General features: G+C 41.5%; 1 protein-coding gene across 1 annotated transcript in view; it reads right to left on the bottom strand.

The window, feature by feature from the left end:
- The window catches only part of LOC121719400 (titin-like), a 75830-nt gene extending 49737 nt beyond the window's left edge, over window positions 1-26093 (bottom strand). Inside the window, exons 1-2 of the mRNA XM_042104983.1 lie at window positions 25614-26093; window positions 7169-7273 (exon numbers count right to left, since the gene is read on the bottom strand). Coding sequence (XP_041960917.1) covers window positions 7169-7218 — 50 coding nt within the window. The 5' untranslated portion in view covers window positions 7219-7273; window positions 25614-26093. The remainder of the gene's footprint in view (window positions 1-7168; window positions 7274-25613) is intronic.
- Window positions 26094-26326: the final 233 nt, after the last annotated feature.

Here is a 26326-nt window from a genome sequence, read left to right as displayed (position 1 = left end):
CCCCATGTCCGGAAAGTCACATATGGAATTCGCACCTAATATATTAATTAGAACATTTCATTTTTTAACCAAATTTTCATTAATGTCATGATTAAAAATATGCTCTTGATACTATACTATATGTTTTTTTTAAATAAAAGTATGATTTCCCATACAAAAATCATGATTTATGCCCGTCCCGTAGTTTTACATACCACCCCATAACGCTTACATGTTCTGGCTATTACAAAGACACTGTTTCTTTAAGTGACATCACAGACAGCAGATGACATCACTCAAACCCTTGCAAGGTCTCAAGCAGGCAAGTTCCCACACAATTTGATATGATTTATTTGCTCTTTTTGGTAGTTAGATAGGGTCCGTTAAGCTTAACCTTACCACCCCATAACGTATAATAGATAGGGAAACTGTTAAATTAGGTTTTGTTTTTCAACTGTAATGTAAAGTGAAGGAAATTTTAAACTGAATGGTATATTTGCTATCTTAGCTAGTCAATTACAGTGCTAGCTGCAGTCATTCAGAGGTGAAATTTACCACCCCGTAACATACCACCCCATAACACTTTGTATCGTTATGGGGTGGTAAGGGGAATGTAGAGTGGTTGTCATTGCCATTTAGATTACACAATTCATAAAAATTATATTTATATATAGTTTTACATACTGTGATGACTGGGGGAAACCTCTGTTCTTTCTGCAGTGAGCCCTTAGCAATGAGTCCATAGCAACCAGCTAATCTGTTGAATGCTGGTTCATCAGTATGCATTGGTCACTGTTAATATTTTATGACTATATTGTATGCCAATGTTAGCCTACTGGAGACTATTGTGGTGAGAAATAATTATTAACTAGTTGTGATGGACTTGTTGCACATTGAAGCACATTGAATGACCTCTGTGTATGAAATGTGCTATATAAATAAACTTGACTTGACTTGACTTGTTGGGAAGGGCTAACTACAAGCAGAACGGAGGTTTCTGCGGTCATCACAGCAAATTAATGCATTTCAAAATGTGAGAGTACTTAGCTTTTTTGTGTATCTAGTGACAACCCAGTCATGAACTCTCTCTCTCTCTCTGTCTCTCTCAACTTGGCACACACACCTAGTCAGTGTAAATAATTATGATAATTTTCATAATTTGCAGACAATGAGTAATGCTGAACGACAGTGACTATTCTGTGCTCGCCGCAATGCTGATCCAGAGAGGAGGCAGCAGTATCTAGAGATGGAGCGGCAAAGATGGAGACGAGATGTCGAAAGAGGGAAGAAGTTGTTAAGTTAAGGAAAAAGTGGAAGGAACAGAATGAGGCCCCGTCCATTTACTAGGGAAGTGCGGTGTAAGTTTAAATGTTACTAACGAAGGTATTATAGCAATATTATAAATGTGGCGACGGAATAGCCTAGAACTTGGGTAGGCCTAGCGTTTAGTAGCCTATGCACTTGCGGTGATAGCCAAAACTAATGTGAATCGTGGACTATCCTACAACCAAAGAAAGTAAAGCAGATTATTTGTACCTGCGTTAGCCAAATAAAGGACGGGACTGCACCCTTCACAAACCGTAAAAATTAAGTTTATTAGTTTTACAGTTGACAGTTCACTATCAGTCCACACAAACAATTCTGGTTTCCTTGCACTAGCCATTTTCGTCGTAGCCTATTCTGTCTGTTTGTATAGCCTACAGCACGCAAGCTTTGGTCAATTTCTGTAACAGAAACAGTGCCACCTCTAGGCCTGGGATATGAAGTAACGTGTTGAGTCGTGTTGAGATGGATCCGTTTGGACGCAAATATTCTTGATACGGTTCCAGGGAAGATGGAGGAAAAAAAGATCGGTTTGGTACGTGTGGACTAGCCCTGAAAGGAGAAAGCAGGCAAAGAAATTCCACACCCTGATAATCTAGAAAGATTAAGGGTCTGGCCACGAACAATCATGTAATGGCCCAACTCGAAGGGTGGCACCAAGCATGCATTTGAAAATCTCACTTCACACAATTGGATAACACCAGACCAATGTTTACTCTGAATGATTCCGGACTTCGACGCAATTGGATAACACTACGATCAATGTTTCCAACGTTGCAGCGCCGTCGTCATCAGTTTAGCGCGCCTCTGGCCCGCCTATGTCAGATACGATTTGATTGGTTCCACGGGATGCAAGGGGAAAAAGTAACGTGCATCATTGCTCATTGCCAGAGTGTCTCGCAGAGACAATTCCATTGTGCTCTTACGAGAACTCTGGATTTCCAGGGTAGGCGAAGGCTAGAATGAAGGCTTTTGACACCCCTCCTGAGAGTACTTTTATCTTTTTCAATGTACCCAATTTTATGATCATATTTCAAAAATGAATGTACTCAATCTTCTGAAATCTATCCATGTTGAATGTACCCAGTATTTCATGACATAAATTTGCATTTTAAACTTCATATCAATAAATATGTTTATATATACTTTGGATCTTGCCTTATTACGACATTAACAGTCCACACATATGTCCAGAACTAATCAAATTATTGTTAAAGTATGGAAACAAACAAAATTAACCACCCCGTAACAGGATTTACCACCCTGTAACATGACTTACCACCCCATAACATGTGTTTTTTTTTTTTTAAATACTAGAAAGTGAGTGAAATAGCCCATAAATAAATGTTTGATCATAGTGTGATGAAGTGGGCCTATTTACACATGTAACTTTAATTGGACAATAGGGAGTAAAATAGTCAATATTGTTCAAAACACCAACCAATGGGCATGCGGAATTCACAGTTTGAAGATTAGAATCGAAATTCTGCAAATCTCCAATTAAAAAACAAACCTATAACTTTTAATATCAAATTAAGGACATTTTTATGACAGGAAAACATGAAATGTTCTGAATTCAATTTATGCATTATGTCTAAATGGAGCGCATCTTGTCCGTTACGGGGTGGTAAAAAAAAAGACACCTGGGCTGCAATAAAAAGGAAAATATTAATAGGGATTTATGCCTGAGGTGGGAAAATGTTTTTTTATGCAGGTCATATATGTCTTATATCATGTGGATGTCTTAAAATATGGCTTGTCCTACATGATTTTTTAAAAAAATGTCAAAGTGAAAAGGCACCGGTTTCGTAGAATGACCCTCCTGGCTCTATGTCACAATATTGTACAGCGTGGGTGAAATTGTCTCCTGGCTCTATGTCCCCTGTGATGTGAGTCATCCACTCTGTGGCTGGGACATTCCGCTGTTTCATCTTCAAGTTTTCTTGAAAAGTCTGGGTCTCCAGTGTCTATTTTACGGTTTGTGACAGAAACCTCGCCAATCATTTCCTGTATAGCCCCCCATGAGGACGATGTCCAATTGTTGTATACTCCTGATCCATCCCAGTCTGATCTGGGCTACTACTCTGAATTACTCTGAATTTCGGGAGTCTTGGTTTTTCCCAGAATCCAGTTTTGTTTACCTGTTCTGTGAGGCATTCAAAAAGCCCTTTTTCCCACTTTGCAAATCCTGCTTGTGACCCATTCATATTCTTCCACCAGCTCCTGACACTCCAGTTGTTTAGGTTAGGTACTCTGATGTACCACTCCCAATGTCTGCCGTCGAATGTCTCATGATGGATGATTTGTGCTGGGTTCACATGTATGTGTAGCTTCGGAGATAGAGTATTAAAAAAGCCCTATGCAAGTCTGGTTATTCCTTCGCTGTTTCTGGCTTTTACGCCAGATTTGCATTTTTCACGACACAGCTCCCCCCGCAGCTTCGGTAGCAAGTGACTGCTACGCTAAACCCCCACTAGCTAGCGAAACAAAGCTAAACACATACAGGGCTCACAATAAAACAGTCCAGCAAACACAGTTCAAGAGACTATCAAACCACATTACAAAAACGAAGTTCACCCAAAGGGTAGGCTACTTACAATTTCAACAGCAACAAAGCCAAGTCGGTGTCCGTTTTGCAGTCTTCTTCGAAACTACAATCTGACTACATTTTCGAGGCGCGATTGCAGTGTTTCCTCTAGGATTTTTTTAAGCAGTGGGGGCCTGTCCCCCCCCCACCGTCCCCCCGTCCCACGGAACTGACAACTGACACTTCGCTGCAACACAAACAATTATATGAATTCACCTCTATTCACACACAATGAGGCATTATTTTCAGTTGTGATTGAGCTGTATATTTGGAGAATCTACAACAGGTGCACAATGAATTTTGAAAGGCAACTGCGACTATTGTGTGTCTGCCCCATTTCTGATACCGTGGGGGAAGAAAATTAAACCGGGTCACCACTACCAAATCAACATAGAGGAAACACTGCGATTGGATACTTCCGCTGAGTCACATCCGGATTTCCTCGGACCGGGAACAGAAAGTTGCATATTCGTTTTTTCCGCGGAGAAGCAATAGGGGGAGACGAAGCACCCACCAGAAAGTGTTGTAGAACCATCAGAATGACTCTCAACTTGCATATTTAAGGTAATTTTTGCTAACATGATTGCGTAGTACTTCTTTAAATAGGGTCCAGTTAAAAACATGTTTTCCTCTCATGCTTGTGGGGGTTAGATCACAGTATTTGCATCGTGTTTTCGTGATCATTCTTGTTGATCCAATATGTTGTTCAGGAAGGGGCTTGGGGTTATGTGTTACAGACCTTTTTAATGAGTGTGCTTTTCCTGGGGCTGGCATTTCCATCCTCTCCCAAAGTCTCCTACCCAGTTGCTGTTTCTCTGTCTCTAGGGAGGGTGGATTATAGGGATCGACTGATATGTTTTTTTCAGGGCCGATACCGATATGCAAAACCGATATGTCAACTTTGTCAAAAAGGGGGGTAGATAGTAAAGGCAATATGCTGCAATATTTTTATTCAAAAGCATTTAATTATGCAAACTTTTTTCTTCTTCTTTTGATACACAATTGTCTATCAACTTGCATCACAAGTGTAAATCCTGTGTATCATGTTAATCCAAGAGCTGAGTGATGGCAATTATTTTCAGAGAGTAGGCCTACACAATGGGCTATGTGCTTGTCACAAAGAGGATGCTTTGCCATCGTGTGTGTGTGTGAGTGTGTCGTGACTTTTATTGACATATATCCTTTAGTTTATATATATTTTATGTAGTATCTTTATTCTGTGTAATATCATTGTTTTGTGAAACTTAAGTCTGTAGTATGTTCAGTGTGGGAAAGGAAGACTGGTGTAAGTGAAAGAGCAGGCCTGGCAGAAAATGGCATAGACAAGGTTTGGTGCCAGGAAATGTAAGCAAAACCTAAAGAATGGCACAACCTAAAGAATGTAGGAATAACAGGATGAGAGGGCAAAGGTGAAGTACCATATATTACTTGGTCAGTTGTCTGTAAACATAGAGTGTCTTGTCTGGGATGACTTGAAGGGGTATAAAGGCTGGACAACAGCCAGAGGATGTGATCTTACTTGGCTTACTTAGCTCACTTATCTTACTTTGCTTTCACTTACTTGCTTGCTTCACTAATGCTCCGGAGTGCATTAAAGCCATCATCTGCAGTATACATCCACAGTGTGCGGACTTCTTTTGAGTTTGAATTATTTAATGTGGATTTGACACCACAAGTGCACGAGAGGGAGAGGAGAGAGAGCACGAGAGAGGGAGAGGAAGAGGTGCATGCAAGTGTTGTTGAATAGTTCAACAAAACAGTTTTAAAATAGTTCTTAGGCTATTTAAGCATGCAATTTGTGTCTATATGTAGGCTATAAGCTACACTTTTGAGAGCCTAAAAGGCACGTTAATAGCCAGCTCAGGACGCGATTTAGTTAAGGTCGGATTACATTACGGATGCTCCTGGGTGCTAGCCTGGCTAGCGCCACCACTTCTCAATGAGACGTGGTCTGGGAACCAAACGTTCATTTTCTCGTATTTGAAAAAAATGCCCAGATCCGTTTATTGGGTGCCACAGATGTCTATCAAATGCGTCTGTGCATAGCTCATCATCGTCTTGCTTTCCCCCCTGTTCTGTGATTGGTTCCCTATCTCAGGCGAAAATTTGCTCCATGGTCTCCAGGCTGCCTTAGCAACGTGAATCAAATCGCGTGCAAGGCAGCATGGGAACACCCAGGTGAACACCCGTGGTGTCCCGTTATTCACAATTAACGGACGAAGTGGAGGCAAAGAGCTCCTGACGCGCAGCACCCGAGTTTGTAGGCTAACTAGTAAACAGCATATCAGTAACGTGCATCAATCGGGAGTTCGCTAAATGAAGGAAGTGGGTGCTTTTTGTGATTATTGTGATTCATTGCAACTTCAGCAATGTAAGGTAGGCTACCTTCCTTACCTTAGAAAAATAGCTCCGTACAGCTGAAGCCCAGTCTACAGTCTGCCTCAGTGAGAATCCTAAACTTTCTCTGTGTTCAGTCTTCGATCCTGATTGGCTGCATTCGTGCTAACTAACAAATCAGACGGTGTAGTGGGCGGGACAATGCTCTCGACCACAGAGTAGCAAATGCAGGGACTGAGAGACACTTTACAGACAAAGTAGCGCGTTTCATTCTTTATCCATTTCAATATCGGCTTTTCGGTGGAAAAAATGGCCGATACCAATTATTATAAAAATGCTAAATATCGGCCCTAATAATCGGCCCAGCCGATAATTGGTCGACGCCTAGTGGATTAGATACGGTGACCTCCTCTGTTTCTAGTGAGGTACAGTATATGGGGGCATGATGACCATCATAGTCAGGATTTCTGGAAGTTCAGGTATAATGCAGTTCATTTGTTCCTCAGTTGGGTGTTGTTGACATGAGCAGTTTTCATTGCTGAACGGCCCTGCTCTACTTGTTTCCATAGTTACCCCTTGTGCTATAAATCGGACACAGGTGAGAACAGTTAGGTTTACGTATTGCCTTGTGCATTTTAAAATGATAGTGGCTCTGAGTTCTCCTCTTTTTCTAAAAGGAGTTATTTTCTTTTTCAAAGGAAAGACAGTCAGTGGCCCATTTGTTTATTTTCCATACTGACACTGGACTGATCCAATAACAGCCCTTGTCAGGCCCCACCCCTCCCATTTTGGCTCACAGCCAAGATTCTGTGAGCACATCAAAATGGGTAATCAATGTCGATTGGATGGGCACAGCTGTCAATCTGGCTGGTACTGGCCCACCCAGGCCCTTATGTCGGCCCTGGTTCATACACACACACACACAAACTCATAATCACTCACTCTGATTCAGATGGTGGTGATTCACCGCTGAATTCGGGACGATCACCCATGGAGTCATCACTGCCCAAGCTGGGCGCCGGAGATGGACATCTTTGTTTATTTGATCTAGTGATACAAATAAAGAAAACAAAATCAACACAACCTTTAATTTTTCCCAGCGTGAATGAAACAATTCACATCCAAACTCTACAGTTAAAAAAAAAACAACTTGTCAGAGGGTGGATTTCTGTTCTTTATTGTTGATTGCATTGAATACAGTTTACATGTCCATTAATTACTGTAGAATACAGTTTCAACTATTATATTCAATTTCAAGTTGACTGGGATTCAGTTCCAAACAACAGCTTATGAGTCACGGGGTGACTAGGTGGGGAACAAGTTACTGGGGATTTAGTTCTCTATGGGAAAGCTGAGGGTGTGACCCCAAGATGGCGGCCCCCAAGATGGCGGCCCCCGAGCCGTTCATTGTTTACTGAGCCACAGGTGTGTTAGCTCAGTGGTGGTGGTGGTGATTGGTGCACCGTTTATGGGATTAGCATCTTAAGCAAATGATAGAGGACGAAACGGGAGAGGCTCAGGACGAAGACGTGCTCCGCTGAAACGGATCGAAGCCAGGGACCCTGGATGTCGGCGTACTGGATCTGGATCGAACGATCGCTGCTGTTGTGTTGACGTTACCGACTGGGCTGCGCCGCTGTGCGAAGGGCTATCTGCGTGAACGGATACGAGAGGGGTGGAATCGTCCGCCCCCCCATGAGCTAAGTGAATTCTCTAAAGCCTGTTTGTTACCGTACAGCTCGTGCTATAACTGCGAGTGGTGCCCGACGTCTTAGGCTCTGGCCATTTGTATTCCTCCCTCTTCCAGAGGACCTAGCTTTGATGTGGATACGGACGAGATCCCCGGGAGGTTTACGGTAGCCTAGTGACTCTTCTATAGCCTACTCCGGCTAATTGGCTCCGAAGCACTCTCTCGCTCTCCCTGCTGATCCCTCCCCTCGATCGTGGCTCTACTGCCTAGGCTAACGACTGGACTGTCCTTGTTTAAATCCTCCCGCTGTCATTCTAGCCCAATAGCGTCATAGTAGTGTATTGTGTGAACTTGCTGTGCCTTATAGCCTTAATAGTGTGCTGTGTAAACCTGTGGTGAGCCCTATAGCCCTAATAGTGTGCTGTGTAAACATCTGGTGAGCCTTATAACTTTAATAGTGTGCTGTGTAAACGTGTGGCGAGCCTATAGCTTTAATAGTGTGCTGTGTAAACGTGTGGCGAGCCTATAGCTTTAAAGATGAACTGAACTGAATCAACATTGATAATGTGTTGATTATGACAATTAAAAATAAATTACACTAAAAAAAAAAAAATTTAAAAAAATCAATACGTAGCCTTTTTTAAGCAACACCAAAATTGCGTTTGTTAGTATTGGAACGCTGCCCGTTTCAATGACATCACTGGCATGGTAGGACCTAGTGGTGTGCGATACTGTAAAATTTGGTTTCGATCCGATACCAATTAAATATAGGGCCAGTATTGTCGATACCAATACTGATATTTGTAACTAAAAGCAGTTTATATACTTTTATGTAGGGGCCGAACAGTGTGTTATGATTTATGACATGAATAAAACATCAATATGCTAATGATTTTATGATTCCCATTGTTAATAATTTACAAACATTTCAGCAATGAAACATTGCAAAGCGGGCATGCAAGATGTGAAAGGAATGGTTTGCTTGACTGTAGGCTTGACCGGAACAATGCATTTTGAACAAATCGAGAGATATTGGAAGTGAACTGGAATTAAAGTATCGATCCCATCACACTGGTATCGATCCGATACCAATACCAATGTTGGTATCGATACTATCGATATTTGGATCGATATGCCCACCCCTAGTAGGACCTGAGAAGTTCTATAGGCAACAGCTGCAGCATATTATGTATACACGAAAATTAGTAATTTTAATGGCATGGGTTACAAATTTGAGCCTGTGAGGGACAGGCCTGTAGTGTCTTGACTACCACTAGATGGGTTTCAGGCTCCAGCCTTCAGTAGGATCATTTGGGTGATCCAACCTCCAACCTTCAGTAGGATCATTTGGGTGAAAATGACTGTGTGGGCGCAGCCGGAGCATGGACACTGGAATCTATCTGTTGCAAAGCAGTGGCGAAACGTAGGGAAAATGTTCAAGGAAGCCAAAGTTACGGGAAAAATATGTTTATTTATGTATGTGTTTATTTTGGGGGGTATACATTTTGTGCAATGTACAACATAGATACATTTTGTGCGGCACAACATAGGCTACTGTAGACCTAGCCTACAGGTCATGTAGAAAACTGGACGAGGGGCGCTTGAGACAGCAACACGCACGCTATCTCTCTGTCTCCCTCCATCCCTCACACACACACACATTGCCTACTGTACATCCTCCACACAACTGCATACTCACTCACCACCACTACATTAGGCCTATGCGAAGGCTACGGTGCATATACAAATAAGCTATAACACGCATTGTCACGTCAATGTAGGCTAACGCAGTATGGACTACTGGCACTCGTAACAGCAACTCACAAGGGCTCTCTCTCTCTCCCTTGAAACTGTTAAAAACTTCGATACCCCAAGTTAACCCCAGATACACGAGTTTGCCGTTTATTTTAGGCTAACCTTAGAGGAGAGTTTGCAGATTTTTACCTTGTGGATGTTTATATTGCACGAGTCTCTTGGATAGCAGCACTGCGAGTTAAACTCCCTTGCATCAACAATCTGCCCTGAGACGGTGAACAACTGGCTTCAGGGTGAGTAGAAAGGGACATTGGATTCTGTTTACAGACCCGCTGTGGTTTAGAATATATTCTTTGTCCATATGTTCGCTATTGCATAACTCGTACTGGGCTAACTGCCCCTTAATAGGCTTACTGTGAACTTGGGTTGTGCCAAGTGGGGGTGTACTGTAAAAGGGCTGAATCTCTGCGCCCCTCCATTCCTGTAGCACAGAAACCAACTGCAGTCGGAGCCCTGGGCCGTGACCGGGCCAGTAACAACATCTGCCTGGGCCTCGAGGTTGGCGACATCACAACTGGAGGTGGCTCTACCTCAAGCGCGGGCGGGTGCAGCTTGGACTGAGCATTGGACTGTGCATTGGACTACTGTTTTAATATTTTTTCTATTGCAATGCCCTTTTAGCTCATGTATTAATAAATCATATTTTTATACTGTATCTACGTATCCCCAAACAAAGTGTACTCCCCTGGGTTCTGGTGGGGGGGGGGAAGAAATATTTATTAGCGACCCCTGGTGGTGACAAGTGACTTATGCAAATAGAATGTGGGCCCAAGGCGGGGATGAACTGCCCACACCCCTGAGTACACCGCTTCATTTGGACATACTTGCTTTTTTATGATTTTATTTATTATTTTCAGAGAAAATGTTTATTCCTCTGTCTTCCGTCAGTTGTTTCAGATCCTATTCTTCCGTTCTCAGACCAGTGGCAATAGACGTCAGGCTTTCAGACATAACCTCCAGAGTATATGAGGAGGTTTGTCAAACGGAGGTCCGACCCTTCCGGTGATTCAGATATGACGCTAATTTGCGGAGTTATACTGACCTAAGTTTGTCGAGTGAGCGGTGGGGGCTTGAGAGATCGCAAGAGGCGTTATGACGCAGAATATATGCGGCTGTTGTCACAGCTGTTGTGTTTGTTTACAAAATCTATGCATTATGTAGGCTAAAGAAGAAAAATCTATTGTGCGTATGCTAATACTTCAAGTAGTCACTTGAAGTGCGCATAGGCCTAGCCAAGGCCTACTTGAAGTTGACCTACAGTAGGCTATGCGCTCTGTGTCTGAGCTGTCTGTGCACGTCCGCAATTGTTTACGTTCCTCAAATGGAGAACACATCAATCCCATGGTATTTTTTGCCCTAAAATGCATGAAACATGCAAGTTCAAAATCCCGCCGGTAGCCACGTTACATCTCCGTTTCATGTTGCTTAGGCTACTAGCCTACAATAAATAAATTGAACGAACTCGACTGACAACAGGTAAATCTACTGATTCGGTCATTGAGACTCTATGAATACAGTACAACAAACTTTCTGTCTTTCTGAAGTTTATTTTTGTATTCCGGGGTACAGTAGCCTAATTGCCTAATGTCTTGACAATAGTTTTTCTTACCGGCTTGCTGTTTAAACTGACTGCGCCGCTCTGAACTTTCCTGCCAGGTTTATGACTTAAACCGCTACATCTCGGCTCTGGCATTGCCTAAACCAGTGGTCCCCAAACTACGGCCGATACGGATACGGCCTGCCACTTCATTTTGGATGGCCCCCCAAAACATGTCCGTGGTATATAGCATCTGGCCCGCATGGGAGTACAACATCGTCAAAATATAAGCTCCGTAATTTCCCCCATTCATTCTCTATGGCGAGTCTTAAAGGAACACGCCACCCAATGTCAGTAGTAATACATGTTCTTACCTTAACTTTCACAAGTTGAGTCATACCTCTCCGGTGTCGGTATGTGCACTCAAACGCTCTGGTGCGCGGCGCGACTGTGTTAGCATGTTGCTATGCTAGCGGGGCTCAGACGTAGCCAGACGTAGAAGTAATCAAAAACATCCACGTTTTCCCGACTTAAATACAGTTGCACGAGTAGTTGATAAAAAATGTCTACGGTCACACAACATGAAACGTGGCGATTTTCCAAGCGAATAAACAGGAGAACTACAATGTGTGGCGCAATAGCACTGGGAGTACTTCGACCTAGCGTAGTAATATTGTGTAAAGCGCATACAAAAAAAGATTCGGGGCTTTTGAAAAAAAAAACGGGGCTTGATCAATTTATTTTTTTCATAGATATTAAGGAGTTAACTTTACGATTTTAGAAAATCTGCTTAGGTGCTGTTGCATGCGTCATGCGAGCGAACCTGTCATTGTACCAAGTGACGCGACGCGGCAGACCAACAGCAAGTGCCAGATCAAATGAGCCAGACTGAGATAGGCTAACTTGCAAATATGGAAGGCTAACTTGCAAATATGGAAGGCTCTATGTTTATACCAAAACATAATAATGTTTGGCTTCACAGATGATGTATCTGACAAGTCAAAGGAGAAATGAACAGCAGTCTGCAAGTGTGCAAAATGGCGACATAACCACCACCACGTTGATTTTCATCCGAAGTTAGTCGTGTTAGAAACCTAACTTGAGGCATGTTAAGAGTTGGCTTTGAATCTATTATGCTTTTTAGTTAACGCCATAGTAGGTTAAAATGTGTAAAATGGCAAAGTGAAACATTTTCTTGTCTAGGTTTAATCTTGATATATAGCGAAAATGTTGCCAATGTAACCTAAAGTAAGCGCCTCTCTTTCTCCCTCCCTCTTAAACATGTCCCTGTTTCATACGTTACAGCCTAGTAGTAGGCTAACAACAGTAAGTAGGCCTAGCTAACTGCCAGCAATCAGCATAGAAAAGTAGCTTATTTCACATGTTAGGCTTATGTATAATATGATATAGCATTGACTGTCCTAAACCCTCCTAAAACCCATTGCACTGTCGCGCTTGTCAAAGTTTGGCAGTGACGTCGGCGGCAGCGTTTGATTGATTAATTCACTTTTTCAACATTATTGGTTCCCTGGAGATGTGACCGGTCAGGACAGGTGTAACTTGAACTGTTTTAATATATTTTCATGATTTGATGTAGCTTAGGCCAGTGTTTTTCAACCTTTTTTGTGCCATGGCACACTTTTGACACTTAAAATGTCCCACGGCACACTAACATCCTGTGTGAAGAAAAAGTAAACATGCCATAGCCTAAAATTTCAAATAATACACAGATATGGCCTTATTATGGCTTCTATGCAAGACCTGCTCTATAAAACAAGCGCCCTCTGTTTCATTTGTAGGTGACTATATCTAATTTAATTGTTATGAACTGGATATGTGATGATTCTGTGAATACTGGATATCGGGCCCCCGTTGTACAATGCCTGCATACCACATAGTGCAATCATACAATCAATGAGAGCATGTGGTTATAAATTCTTTGATGCAACAGTTGCTTTTCTGGACCAGTGTGTGACATTTGGGTAATTTTCTGCGGCACACCTGATAATCTCTCACGGCACACTACAGTAGTGTGCCCCGGCACAGTGGTCGAAAAACACTGACTTAGGCTACCTAATATTTTAGGCATATTGAAACAATAGGCTATTTTATAATAGGTCTACTTGAAATACATTTATTTTTATTCGTATACATTTCATCTTATTCTATAAACCGTTCAGATGTAGGCTACAGTATGTGGCTTGAATGAATGCAATGTCTATTTGTTTGTAACAAATAAAACTCCAGCAGTTCATAACTAGCCTATTGTAGCTTATTTTAAAATGAAAACATGGGTAAATCATCATGAATTTCAATGATTCGGCTATGACTTGACTTGACTTGCTTGACTGTCACAAAAAATGACTTGGACTTGCTTGAGACTTGAAGGTTAAGACTTGTTTGACTTACACAATAATAACTTGACTGCTGTTAGAGAATGTTTCCCAGATAATTAGCATCAGAGTGTCTGTAACTTAGCCAACAGTTTTATTGCCTGTTCACTGACAACAGAACAAGTAGTAGGCCTAGTCATATTTGCCATTATTGAATTGTCAGTGCCATATGTCAAATCTTTTCCTCTGCAAATCTGAGCAATTATTAATAACAACAACAAAAACACTAATAATAATATTACTAAAGAAACACACCCATTTCCGCGAAACGTCCAACCCCACCCCCTCACCCCCCTTGTCGACCGACCATGGGGGGTGTCACTCTTGCCTGTCTTCAAAACTTGAGACCCCTGAAGATGCCACGAAGGATAGCCTACTAGGCTATTTATTTCTGTAAATGCTACTCTGGAGCAGTGTTGCCACAGTTAACTTGAAAAAGTAATCTGATTACTGATCCTTTAAAACTGATTACTGACTCCTTTAAAAAGTATCTTAGTTACTTTACTGATTACTTGATTTTAAAAGTAACTAAGTTAGATTACAAGTTACTTTTATTAGTTACTTTCAGCAGCTGCCGACAACACCCCCACCGCCTCAACATAAAAATGATAACCAGTTTTGCCAATACTCACTATACTGGAAGTATGCAAATTAAATTGCACTTGTTAAACTCACCTCAACAAGTCTTTTGCAATCATTTAACCCGCCGTGAGCAATGCTAAAGTCACTGTTACAAACAGTGCAGTGTAAATGTTCCTTTTTGAGGGGCACTGACTCTGCCATGAAGCTCCTGTTCCTTAGCCTAGAAATCTAGACGCGCCCCTAGCCACTACCTGTTCCTAGATACACTGACTGAACTGCTTAATTAAGTTCGGTAGAAAAGAGATATAGTCACCTACACTGAAAACTGATTGGTTGATTTAGCAAAACAGACCAGGATGCTCTGTCTTGGATGCGCTTCAGGCACACACGCACCACTCCTCTCTCTCTCTCCCTCCCTCTCCAGATGCACACGCGATTTGAAGTCCGGTCTGGCTTGCGTGCTCTTGTTCGCTCTAGGTTCCGGGAGATTTTATGTAATTTGCGGGCGTCAGGAGGCCGCTATCAATATGTGGGAGACTCTCAAAACTTCGGGAGACTTGGGATATAGCTAGACAGCACTTTGTCGCTAGCACAGAATGTACAATGTACCTTAATGTTGTCATGTTTAGCTGACACAAACCCAAAATAATGACTATCAAAAATGTGCATCTCTCTCCTCCCTCCATTGTTTACGTTTGTGTCGCTGCTTGGTTTTACACGTGAGTTGTACGGTTTTAAACGTGAGCATAGCCTACATGACCTTAATCCCCGAGACAAGAAGAAAGCAAAGAATATATCTTTTTACTAAGGAAAATGACAAAAATAGTAACGCACAGTGACTTAGATTAGTAACTTTAATCTGATTACTGGTTTGTAAATAGTAGCGCGTTAGATTACTCATTACCGAAAAAAGTGGTCAAGATAGACTAACGCGTTACTGGCATCACTGCTCTGGAGAAATACAAATTCATGGAAAAATAGCCTACTAATGCGCCAGCTTCAAAAGTCGTGTTATACAGGAACTCTACATTCTACAAAGCTTGTTCGGTGCAATCAAATCCTCGAGATTGTTGGAACAAGGTCGAGTTGAGGATAATATAGGTTAAAGCCGACCAGGGGCGTTTTGAAGTTTTCAGTTTCTCTGCAGCATTCAAGTACCCCTAGCCTGGTGGGCCATCCTATCGCCCATCCTAGCCCCACATGGAGCCCACATGGACACACACACAGAACAATATTTTGTTATATATCAGTCATTATAGTCACATGTGAACCGTTTCTGAGAATGATGTACGTGACTTATGTCAGGTAACGTTTGTGAAAACAAGACCTGTTGTTGACCTGTAGGTTCCAGATTGTGGGTTGTGGTTGGAAACGGCTACGTGCAAAAAGCTGAAGCAGACATGACATATGTCAGGCAGTCAGCCAGCCAGAATGAGAGAGAGAGAGAGAGAGAGGGAGAGAGAGACTAGGAGCATCTTAACAGGAACCTTTCAATGAGATGATAAAAAGACTTTCAATCAATTAATACTATCAGTTAATCGGCTAAAAAACAACTGTTTGCAGCGTGGTTAATGCACAGAATAATAAACGGATATTCTATCACACGACTAGGCCTACAGCTGGTATGCTATTTCTGAATAAAAATCTTTGAACTTGCCCGCTATTCTCAGGATTGGAATATACTATAGCCTATATAGGCTCGTTTCATTATTTTTACGAAAATGGCACAACTTTCCATTTTGTTAAAACGTTGGCGGAAACCATATGGAACTGCTTTTCGTTCTAACTTGCCTATATATTAGTAAGTGTGCCTGCCTAGTTTACTTGTTGTTAATAGGCTTGAGTGTTGTGTATGTGTATGTTTTAAGTTCCATTTAACACAAAATATTGGGCTGCTGGACCTGCCGTTTAAGCGCATATGCACAGGAGGATTCATTTAGTTTTGATATCATGTTACAGTATATGTCAAGCTCAAACACTAAACACACACACACTGAATCAGCACAAAACTGATATATCTGTACAATTTTAACATTTCAAAATATGCATCTTCTACTGTAGACTACAGAGAGTGTGTGTAAGTGCTCATGCACACACCACACACGCACACACACACACACACACACTAACACTTAGTTCTGGCTGACTGCCTTACATATGGCATGTAGCCGTTTCCAACCACAACCCACAGCACACACACACATAACAAACACTCACTCAAAACTCCGCTGCTGGTCCACTGATGAATGCCAGGGGATCGTGCATGGACCAATCCAGAGGCGTATCAAGCAAGGTAGAATCGGTGTTTCAGCAAAAGTGTGCATGTTATAACACCCATAACCCCCACGCTTGCTACACCCCTGGGAGCGCTTATTTACATATTTTACTTTCGTTTTAATCTGACAAAAAGTTTGAGGGATAGAATCGTGTTCCAGCAAAAGTGTGTACGTTATAACACCCACATCCCCCACGCTTGCTACGCGCCTGGACTCTTCATAGACTCACAGCAGAGCACTGGAGACGGTCTGTGTATCTGTGATCTGGTAAAGGAAAGATGGAGGAATAAAATCAACACCGACTTTATTAGTATGGCAAGATCTAGCCAGCTACATTAGTTGAGTTTCCCAAGAGAAAGTCTAAAGCTGAAGTGCCTTTCAAAGCTTTACTTTAAAGGAGAATTCCGGTGTGATTTTGACCTAAAGTGTTTTGAAACATGATACTGAGTGTGAACGTATGTCTCATAGCTCATCTCAGCTTGTCCCCTGCACTCCGAAATCTGGCGCTAGTTAGCCAATGCTACCAGGCGGTCAATGGTGGTGCCTCGGGCATCAGCATAGCCATGCAAATAAATCATTGTTTTACACGATTGGTAGGTCGGAGAGCAGGAGTCAAACACGCGGACACTAGGCGAGGAGTTGGGGAAGCGATGAGTGCTTCCGGGAATGCGAAAGAGCCGCCAGACCCATTGGAAATGGCGTTTGGTGGACTGGGATGTGATCATGGATTGTTAAGCATGGATAAGTTTGAAACTAGATCTAATGATTTGGAGGAGTTGTCAGGGGAGCATGATAGTGAGAGTACTATAAGCGAAGGTGACGAAGGTGAATGGAATTTAATTCAAAGAGCATCGAAGAAAAGAAAAGGAAATACTAAACTAGATGAAACGAAAAGAGTTAGGACTGAGGTTAAAGTAGTGATTTGATTTCAAACCCCCTGTGTATTAAACCCATTAAAAGTCAGTGAAGCAATTTATAAGCAAATAGGAGAAGTTCGCTCCGTCAGAACGCTAAGAGATGGTAACCTGTTAGTGGTTTGTCAAGACAGAGATCAGAGAATGGGATTGATGAAACTTAAAACGTTACTGGGGAAAAGTGTTAAAGCCCAAGACTGGGAAGAAAGGGGTAAAATAATGGCGGTGATATCTGGAGTATCGACAGACTTGTCAGAAGAAGACATTAAAAGCAATGTTAAACGAGTTCGAGTCAGCAAAGTCAAGCGTTTGCAAGTACTTAGGAATGGAAGTAAAGGACCAAGTTTGTCTGTCTTGTTAGTGTTGGATGAGGTTAAGATGCCTGAACGAATCATGATTGGGTATGTAAGTTATATGACGAGGACTTACATCCCCCCACCAACTAGATGCTTTAAATGTCAGCGATATGGACATATTTCTTCTGCGTGCAAATCAAAACCCAGATGTGCTAAATGTGGAGGCGAACATGAATATGGTAAATGTGCGGAAGGAACGAAAATCAAGTGCTGTAATTGCGGAGGTGAACATAGTGCGGCCTACAAAGGGTGCGAAATGCATAAAAGAGCAGTTCAAGTGCAAAATGTTAAGGTAAAAGAGATCATTACTTATGCTGAAGCCATTAAAAAGGTTGACAAAGAAAACCAAGCAAAATCAAGGGTTAAAGTAGGCCCCTTTAGATTTAACCCCTAGTCAAGCTCAAACGACCCAGAAATGTTGTAAGGTAACTGAAGATACTTTAATTGTGGATAAGAAAAGTTTCATTGCTTTTATGGTGGAAGTGGTTAATTGTTCAGCCCAAGTGGCAAGTAGAAGTGATAGAATTAAAATAATTAAAAGAGCAGCAGAAAAGTATCTAGAGATTCATGATTTGTCAGTTGACTCTATTCATAACATGGTATTAGGAATTTCTGATAGCCAGGTACCAGGTGGCAGTTCGTAATGAGTCTATCAATTTTACAGTGGAACGCCAGAAGTTTAATTGCTAATGGTCAGGAACTTAAAAACTTTATTGAGGAATTAGATATTAAACCCAACATTATCTGTATACAGGAAACCTGGTTAAAATCATCACTTGATTTCATAATATATGGATATACAGCAGTACGTAAAGACAGGGATACTGCAGGAGGTGGAGTGGCCACATTTATTCAGCAGGGGATTAATTACAGAGCTTTAAATGCAGATAAAGAGGTTGAAACAGTCCTGGTTGAGATCTGGGTAGGTAAAACTAAGATTCAAATCGTCAACTTTTATAACCCTTGTAAAAGAATCCTGAGAGAAATGCTAGACAATATGTGTGAGGAGGGAAATGGGAAGCTAGTATTATGTGGAGATTTTAATGCACATAACACTCTGTGGGGAGGTACTAAGGTGGATGAAAATGGGAGCACTATTGAGGAGTTTATGGATGATTATAAGTTGGTTTGTTTAAATGACGGAAGGAATACTAGGTATGATGCGTCTCATGGAACAGGATCAGCAATAGATCTTACATTAGTATCTGATCAGATAGCAGGGGTAAGTGAATGGGAGGTTAGTGAAAATTCTCTTGGCAGTGATCACTATATTATTTGGTTAGGTATTAGAAATCAAAATGTGTGCCTTGAAGAGAATTGGTTTCCAAGATGGAGAAAAAGAAGCAAACTGGGGGTTATATAGCATGAAGGCAAGTGGCAGGCTAATGGGAATAATGTCAGAAATGAGTAATGATGTTGATGAGTTAAATTCAACAATTACAAATATTTTATGTGAGTCAGCGGAGGAGGTTCTTGGCAAATCTTCTGGGATGAGGAAAAGAAGAATGGTACCTTGGTGGTCAGATGATTGTAAGGAAGCAATTAAAGCCAGAAATAAAGCTTTCAAAATTGTTAAATCAAATCATTCCTATACCAACTTAATGGAATATAAAAAAATTACACTCAAGGGTTAAGAGTCATAAAAGAAGCTAAAAGGACATATTGGCGTGACTTTTGTGGTAAAATAGGAGCAGAAGTCAAAGTGGGTGATGTTTGGAGCATGATTAAAAAGATGGGAGGCATTAGAAGGGAATTTTCTCTACCTGTAATTAAAAATAATGATAAAGAAGCAGTAACTAATCAAGAGAAAGCAGAGATGCTTGCAAAAAGTTTTGTTAAGGTTCATAGTTCAAAAAACCTAACTGATGAGGAATTGTCTTGGAGAGTTAAAGTTATGGATGAGAGTAAAGGGCTACTGGGGAAACATGTAATAAACGAGAGTGTACTAGATAAGGAATTTACGTTATTTGAACTTAGGAGAGCGTTAAATGGGGTTGGGAATACTTCACTGGGGAAGGATGGTGTATGTTATAAAATGATTAATGAAGTCGATGATATGGCTAAAATGATAATTTTAAGTCTTTACAATAAGGTTTGGGAGCAAGGAAGATTGCCTTTGGGCTGGAAACATTCTGTAGCGGTTCCTATTGGGAAACCAGGGAAAGATAAGACTGAAGTTAAAAGTTACAGGCCAATAGCATTAACATCTAACTTATGTAAGCTTATGGAGAAAATTATCACTAGAAGACTAATGTATGAAATTGAAAAAAGAGGTCTTGTCTCCCCACACCAGAGTGGGTTCCGTAATGGACGTACTACGATGGACCCTGTTGTATGTCTATAAAATGAAGTAAGGAAAGCGCAAGTCAGTAAAGAATCAGTCTTAGCAACATTCTTTGATATAGAGAAAGCGTATGATATGCTATGGAAGGAGGGACTGTTAATTAAGCTGAATAGAATGGGTATTAGTGGTAAGACTCTGGTGGGTCTCATCACTAAGGGCGACGAGACTCAATACAGGTTGGAGGTCGACCATCTGACCACGTGGTGCAGGGACAACAACCTCCTGCTGAACGTCAGCAAGACCAAAGAGATTGTTGTTGACTTCCGGAGAGGTCACACCCAACACCTGCCACTGACCATCGACGGTGCTGTGGTGGAGAGAGCGAGCAGCACCAAATTCCTGGGGGTGCACATCAGTGAAGACCTCTCCTGGACCACCAACACTGCATCACTGGCGAAGAGAGCTCAGCGCCGCCTGTACTTCCTGCGGAAACTCAGGCGAGCAAGTGCTCCACCAGCCATCATGACCACATTCTACCGAGGCACCATTGAGAGCATCCTCTCCAGCTGTATCGCTGTGTGGGGCGGAAGCTGCACTGAATACAACAGGAAAGCCCTGCAGCGCATAGTGAACACAGCTGGAAGGATTATTGGTGCTTCACTCCCCTCCCTGAAGGACATTTACACCACCCACCTCACCCGCAAGGCGACCAAAATTGTGAGTGATGCAAGTCACCCCGCTCACAATCAGTTTGATCTACTGCCCTCTGGGAAGAGGTACAGAAGCCTGCGCTCCCGCACTACCAGACTCACCAACAGCTTCATACACCAAGCTGTAAGGATGCTGAACTCTCTCCCTCCTCTCCCCCCTCCACCCTCAGCTACATAACATCCTGGACATTGGACCCAAAATGGCCGCCTGCACTACTCCACTTGCACACTTGCACACTTGTACACTTTACAACTTGGTGTTGTTGTCCTGAAAACACAACACTTCTGCTGCTCTTACATAACTTGCACCACTATGCCACTTTCTTTCTTACTTAGGTCAAACAGAACTACCCAAGCCTTTTATTGGCCTGACTTTGCACTAGTATTTTATTGACTGTCTATGCACAATTTCAACCAAATTTTGCTGCTCTTATTTTTTTATTATTATATGTGCCCTCTTATTTACTTACTTTTTTGTTTACTTGAATGTTATGTTTGTCTGTGGACCTAAATTGGCAAAATATGTCTTGTCTTCACCGTGGGATAGTGAGAAACGTAATTTCGATCTCTTTGTATGTCTGGAACATGTGAAGAAATTGACAATAAAGCTGACTTTGACTTTGACTTTGACTTTGAAGATGTTTAACTGGATTAGAGACTTTTTAAAGGATAGAACAATAGAAGTGAGAGTTGGGGTTAATTTTGTCTAACATCTATTCAATAGAAAACGGAACACCTCAGGGTAGTGTATGCAGTCCAGTGCTGTTCAACATCATGATTAATGATGTTTTCAATACAATAGACGACATTAGAATTAATAGAGCATTATATGCGGATGATGGAGCTTTGTGGGTAAAAGGACGCAATATTGATAATATTACAACCAAAATGCAACTGGCTATTAACAAGGTAGAAAAATGGGCATGTGAGTGGGGTTTTCATTTGTCTATAGAGAAGACTCAGTTTATTTGTTTTTCAAAGAAAAGAATAAATCCCACACTAGAACTTAAGTTATATAATCAATCATTAAAACAAGTTAACGTTATTAGGTACCTGGGAGTGTGGTTTGATGTCAAGTTAACATTTAAGGAACACATACAGAAAATAAATGAGAGGTGCAAAAAGGGCATTAATGTTTTGAAATGTTTGTCAGGGTACAACTGGGGAGCGTCAGGGATGTCCCTTAAAAGAATTTATATTGCACTGATAAGATCAGTGTTAGACTATGGATGTATTGTGTATCGTTCAGCATCTAAGACATTGATTGGTGAAATCAATAGAATGCAGGCTAAAAGTCTGAGGATATGTTGTGGTGCATTTAGAACATCTTCAATACCAGCATTACAAATAGAAACAGGAGAAATGCCCTTAAGCCTTAGACGTATTAAGTTGAGTATGGCTTACTGGATTAATTTAAAGGAACATGATGTATCACACCCCACTAAGAAAGTTCTTAACGAGTGTTGGGAATATGGTAGATCCCAGATTTGTAGCTTTGGTTGGGATGGTAATAAAATAGCAAACCAATTGGAAATAGATGGTATCAATTGTAGTAAGACTGTGCCCCTGGTAGGAACTCCACCTTGGTTGTTTTGTTCTCCTATGGTGATTATGGAAACCAAAGAGATAGCTAAATCTGGAGGAGTGTATCAGAACGTAGAGCAATATCTAGAAAGTATGTATTATGATACAACACAGGTCTATACAGATGCATCTAAAGATTCAGAGGGTAAAACAGGTATTGCAGCATATATCCCTGATCACAAAATCTCTATTAAAAAGAGAACATCAGACCATCTGTCCATATTTGCAGCTGAAATGACAGCTATTATTATTGCATTACAGTGGATAGAAGAAGCTAGGCCCCCTAAAGCAGTTATTTGTTCTGATTCAATGTCCTCTCTCACATCTATACAAAATGGAGAATCATCATGCCGACAGGATTTATTGAATGAAATTAATATCATATTTGCAATCAGTCAACAGGGAATATCAATCCAGTTTGTATGGGTACCTGCTCATAAAGGAGTTGGTGGTAATGAGGAAGCAGACAAGCTGGCAAAAGAGGCAACTAAGGAAGAGGAAGTTCAGTTAAACATTCCTCTCAGCAGATCAGAAGTTAAGGTAATCATCAAACACAAAGTTAACTTAATATGGCAAGCTGAATGGGATAAGGAGAAGAAAGGTAGACATTTATATAATATACAAAAGAATATCCTAAATAACAAACCTATGTACCCAAACAGACAAGAGGAGGTTTGGTTTACAAGGATGAGAATAGGCCATACTGGTTTGAATAATAGCTTACATGTTGTAAATAAACATCCAACTGGAAAATGTGAGTTTTGTGGAATGAGAGAGGATGTAGATCATGTTCTTTTAAAATGCTTAAGATTCTCCAGACAAAGAGAAAAGCTAAAGAGGGAAGTGAACGCAGCCAAGAAAGCCTTCTCTTTAGACACCTTATTAGGTGAGCCTAGATCAGGAAACATCACTAGTGCTGTCATCACATTTATCAAAGAAACACAATTAGCAAATAGGATTTAGTTGGTTGTTTTTGTGTTTTTTTGTTTTGTTTATTATTTATTTTATTTTTATGATTTTCCTTGAAATAACATCCAATTGATTGCATCTCAGTCCAGTAGATGGCGGTAATACACTTTGCCTGTAAACTGCCATAAAACCTGACAGAAGAAGAAGAAGATTGTTTTACACATAGACATAATATACATAGACGCCGCATCGACCGCTGCTCCCTACTAGCGCTGACGAGATTTGGAGCCGCCATCTTGGACCCGTCATCCACTCCACTCAGTGTAATCTGTTTGGCCGGTGCAATGAGCTGTCAGCACACTTAATTAATCATATCTCACTGAATACCGAACAGATTTTCACGCGGTTTTTTTTGCTGCAAAGGTCATACATGTAGCTATGATACAGGCCACATTGTTCGAAAATACAAAATACAACCAATAGTACGGTAATGTTAAATCTTACTTGTGAAAAGTAAATCCCCCGAGTATGGTCCGCCGATTTGAGCAGGAACATGCTGCACAGTGCTGTCATCTTGTGTTTTCTGCTGCAACGCAATGAGGAGTATGACCGGTCCAAGATGGCGGCCGCATTTCTTGTTTCCAGCAGCCAATGCGGCGTCTATGTATATTATGTCTATGGTTTTACACCATTTACAAGCCTCAACGTATCTGTCATATGGTGGAGACTAGGAACCATAGGTGGGGAAGTAGTTGAGTGACGGACTAGCCGGCGCTCATGTAAACAAACCAGCTGTATGTTTGTTGATAAGCCAGTGTGAAGATGCCTGTAGGGAGTTGGTGCCTTGTCTCTGGCTTGTCTTTGTGTGTTGCAGCGTTGGAGTGGTGGATCGCTAAAGGACCGGCGGACGGCCTATGTCGCCAGCTAAACAAGCAGTTTAAACGCAGAACGGCATCTGGTTGAGCCCGGAGAAGGGGAGCAGACTGCGTGATCTGGAACGCCACTGGCCACGACGACGCTGGGGAGAACATCGGAATAACGCTCAATGACGACAGACAGGCTGCCGGACCAGTGATCAGTGTGGAATTTCACCTCCCTTACACAACTGCCTTGGGGGGAGAGAAGTGTGGAGCTTTCCCCCCCATGTTGAGCTAAGTGGCCTTTCCCTTCCGTTTAGAGTTATTCGTAGTTTGAGTGCGGGTTTGCTTGTGCGTGATTGTGCGTAGTGAGCAGAGCATTGGCGCTTACGTGGGTAGCGGGTGGAGTACAACTAGCGGGGGCTCCTTAATATATATTATGGGGATCTATTGTATTAAAGGGTTGTGAGCCTCTAAAATTCCTGTAGTGCCATCCGGTGTTCGTGTGTAGGGTTAAACTTCCCCAAGTGCTGTATGACAGAAGTGTGTGTGTGTGTTTGTCATGTGTTCCAGCTTAGGCCTCCGGTAGAAAGGAAAGGACTGGACTCTCTTCACGGTCGACAGTGGATTAGGAGAGTGGAGGGCCAAAGAATTGACATTGGACTTTTTAATTATATCTATGAATATTAATGAACTGTAAAATAAAGACTTGTATTTCCGTACCTATTTCTCTGAGTCTGTGTGTGGGTGCAGGGGAGTGCTTCTTTACAGCCAAAATTTAAGTATAAATTAATTGTTGGAAACTAAGTTCACATAACCACGACTACTGAACCTGTGACATTCTCCACACTTCATTGGTATACTTCCCAGGGCCCTGACATTTAAAACGAGACATTGAGAACTTTGAAAAAGCATTGGTAGTTTACTTACAAGACGATTTATACAGACAGTATCTTCAGGAAGTTTAGCGTTTGCAGCCATCTTGAATTTAGTCACGATAAGTCGAGCGACGAGCACAAATGAACAGGATATGGATCAGATTGCAAAAATAATTCCGTGGAAATGCATGGATTCCAGTTGCTGCTTAACATATGTATTGCCGATGTACATGACAACGAAGAGCACCTTACAACAAATGGCATAAACTTAGCTCAAAATGTTTTACTACTCAGTGATGTGAATCTTGCATAGCCTAATGTTGTTGACGGAAGACGTGCTCTAAGATGGACTTAAGCCAAATATTCAGACAAATTCTACAGAATGCTACTGGTAGTCTCCTAATTTCTCAGATATTGACCAGGACAAAAGGCAAAAGATCTCAACTAAAAATCATAAAAACAAAATAGGCTAATATAGGCCTATCCGGAGTAGGCTAACATCTAACACAATTCCCTTTCATTTCGTGCACCTTTTCTTTCATTTCGGTTACCGAAAAAATAAGAAAAACAAAACAAACATGAATGTAAGATAGAATACTCACCACGAAATAGGTCCTTTAACATGTAAATTTTCCAAGACGTCTCTAACAAAGCCTGTCGGCTACACCCGTCTTCGCGAACACTGAAATGGCGATAACTACAACCTTTCACTTTCGATCAGAGTAACTGTCAGTTAGGCGCCGCTATAGCCTAGAACAGTGTTTCCCAAACTTTTTTCTGGGGACCCACTTTTTAAAAATGACAGACCATCGCGACCCATTTCACTTCAGATCTTACATGCAACCTGCATGCAACCACCAATATTGTTTTAGGCCACATGTTCTCAAACATTTCTTGGGGATATTCTTGCATGCTACGCAGGCGTCGTCACTCTTCAGCATAGTAAGCTGTTCCTGTATTTCTAAAGAGAGATGTTGTAGGCTACGTTGCATTGCAGACAAATGGATCCATAACACCGTCAATTCCTATGTAAACATGTAGCAAATAACTCAAGTCGTTATATTGTAACCTATTTGTGGAGGTTTCTTTATTTGGGAAGTTGAATCCGCATTTCCCTCCGGAGTTAAACGTTTCTTTGTAGGCCATAAACCAAGGCTGTGTATTGATGTTGTGACAAGCTATTGTAAGAATGTGAAATGAATACATATCAGATTTTGCGCTATAGTCAAAAGATAATGCGCCTTAACAAGAGTTACGAGGTGGGAAACGAGAGGAAATGCGTTTAAAATCTTCATTTAAATTGTAGCCTACCTAA

This window comes from Alosa sapidissima, chromosome 9, assembly GCF_018492685.1.
Source record: "Alosa sapidissima isolate fAloSap1 chromosome 9, fAloSap1.pri, whole genome shotgun sequence".
NCBI lineage: Eukaryota > Metazoa > Chordata > Actinopteri > Clupeiformes > Clupeidae > Alosa > Alosa sapidissima.
The sequence above is the reverse complement of the archived record's forward strand: the minus strand, read 5'-3'. Positions and strand labels throughout refer to the sequence as shown.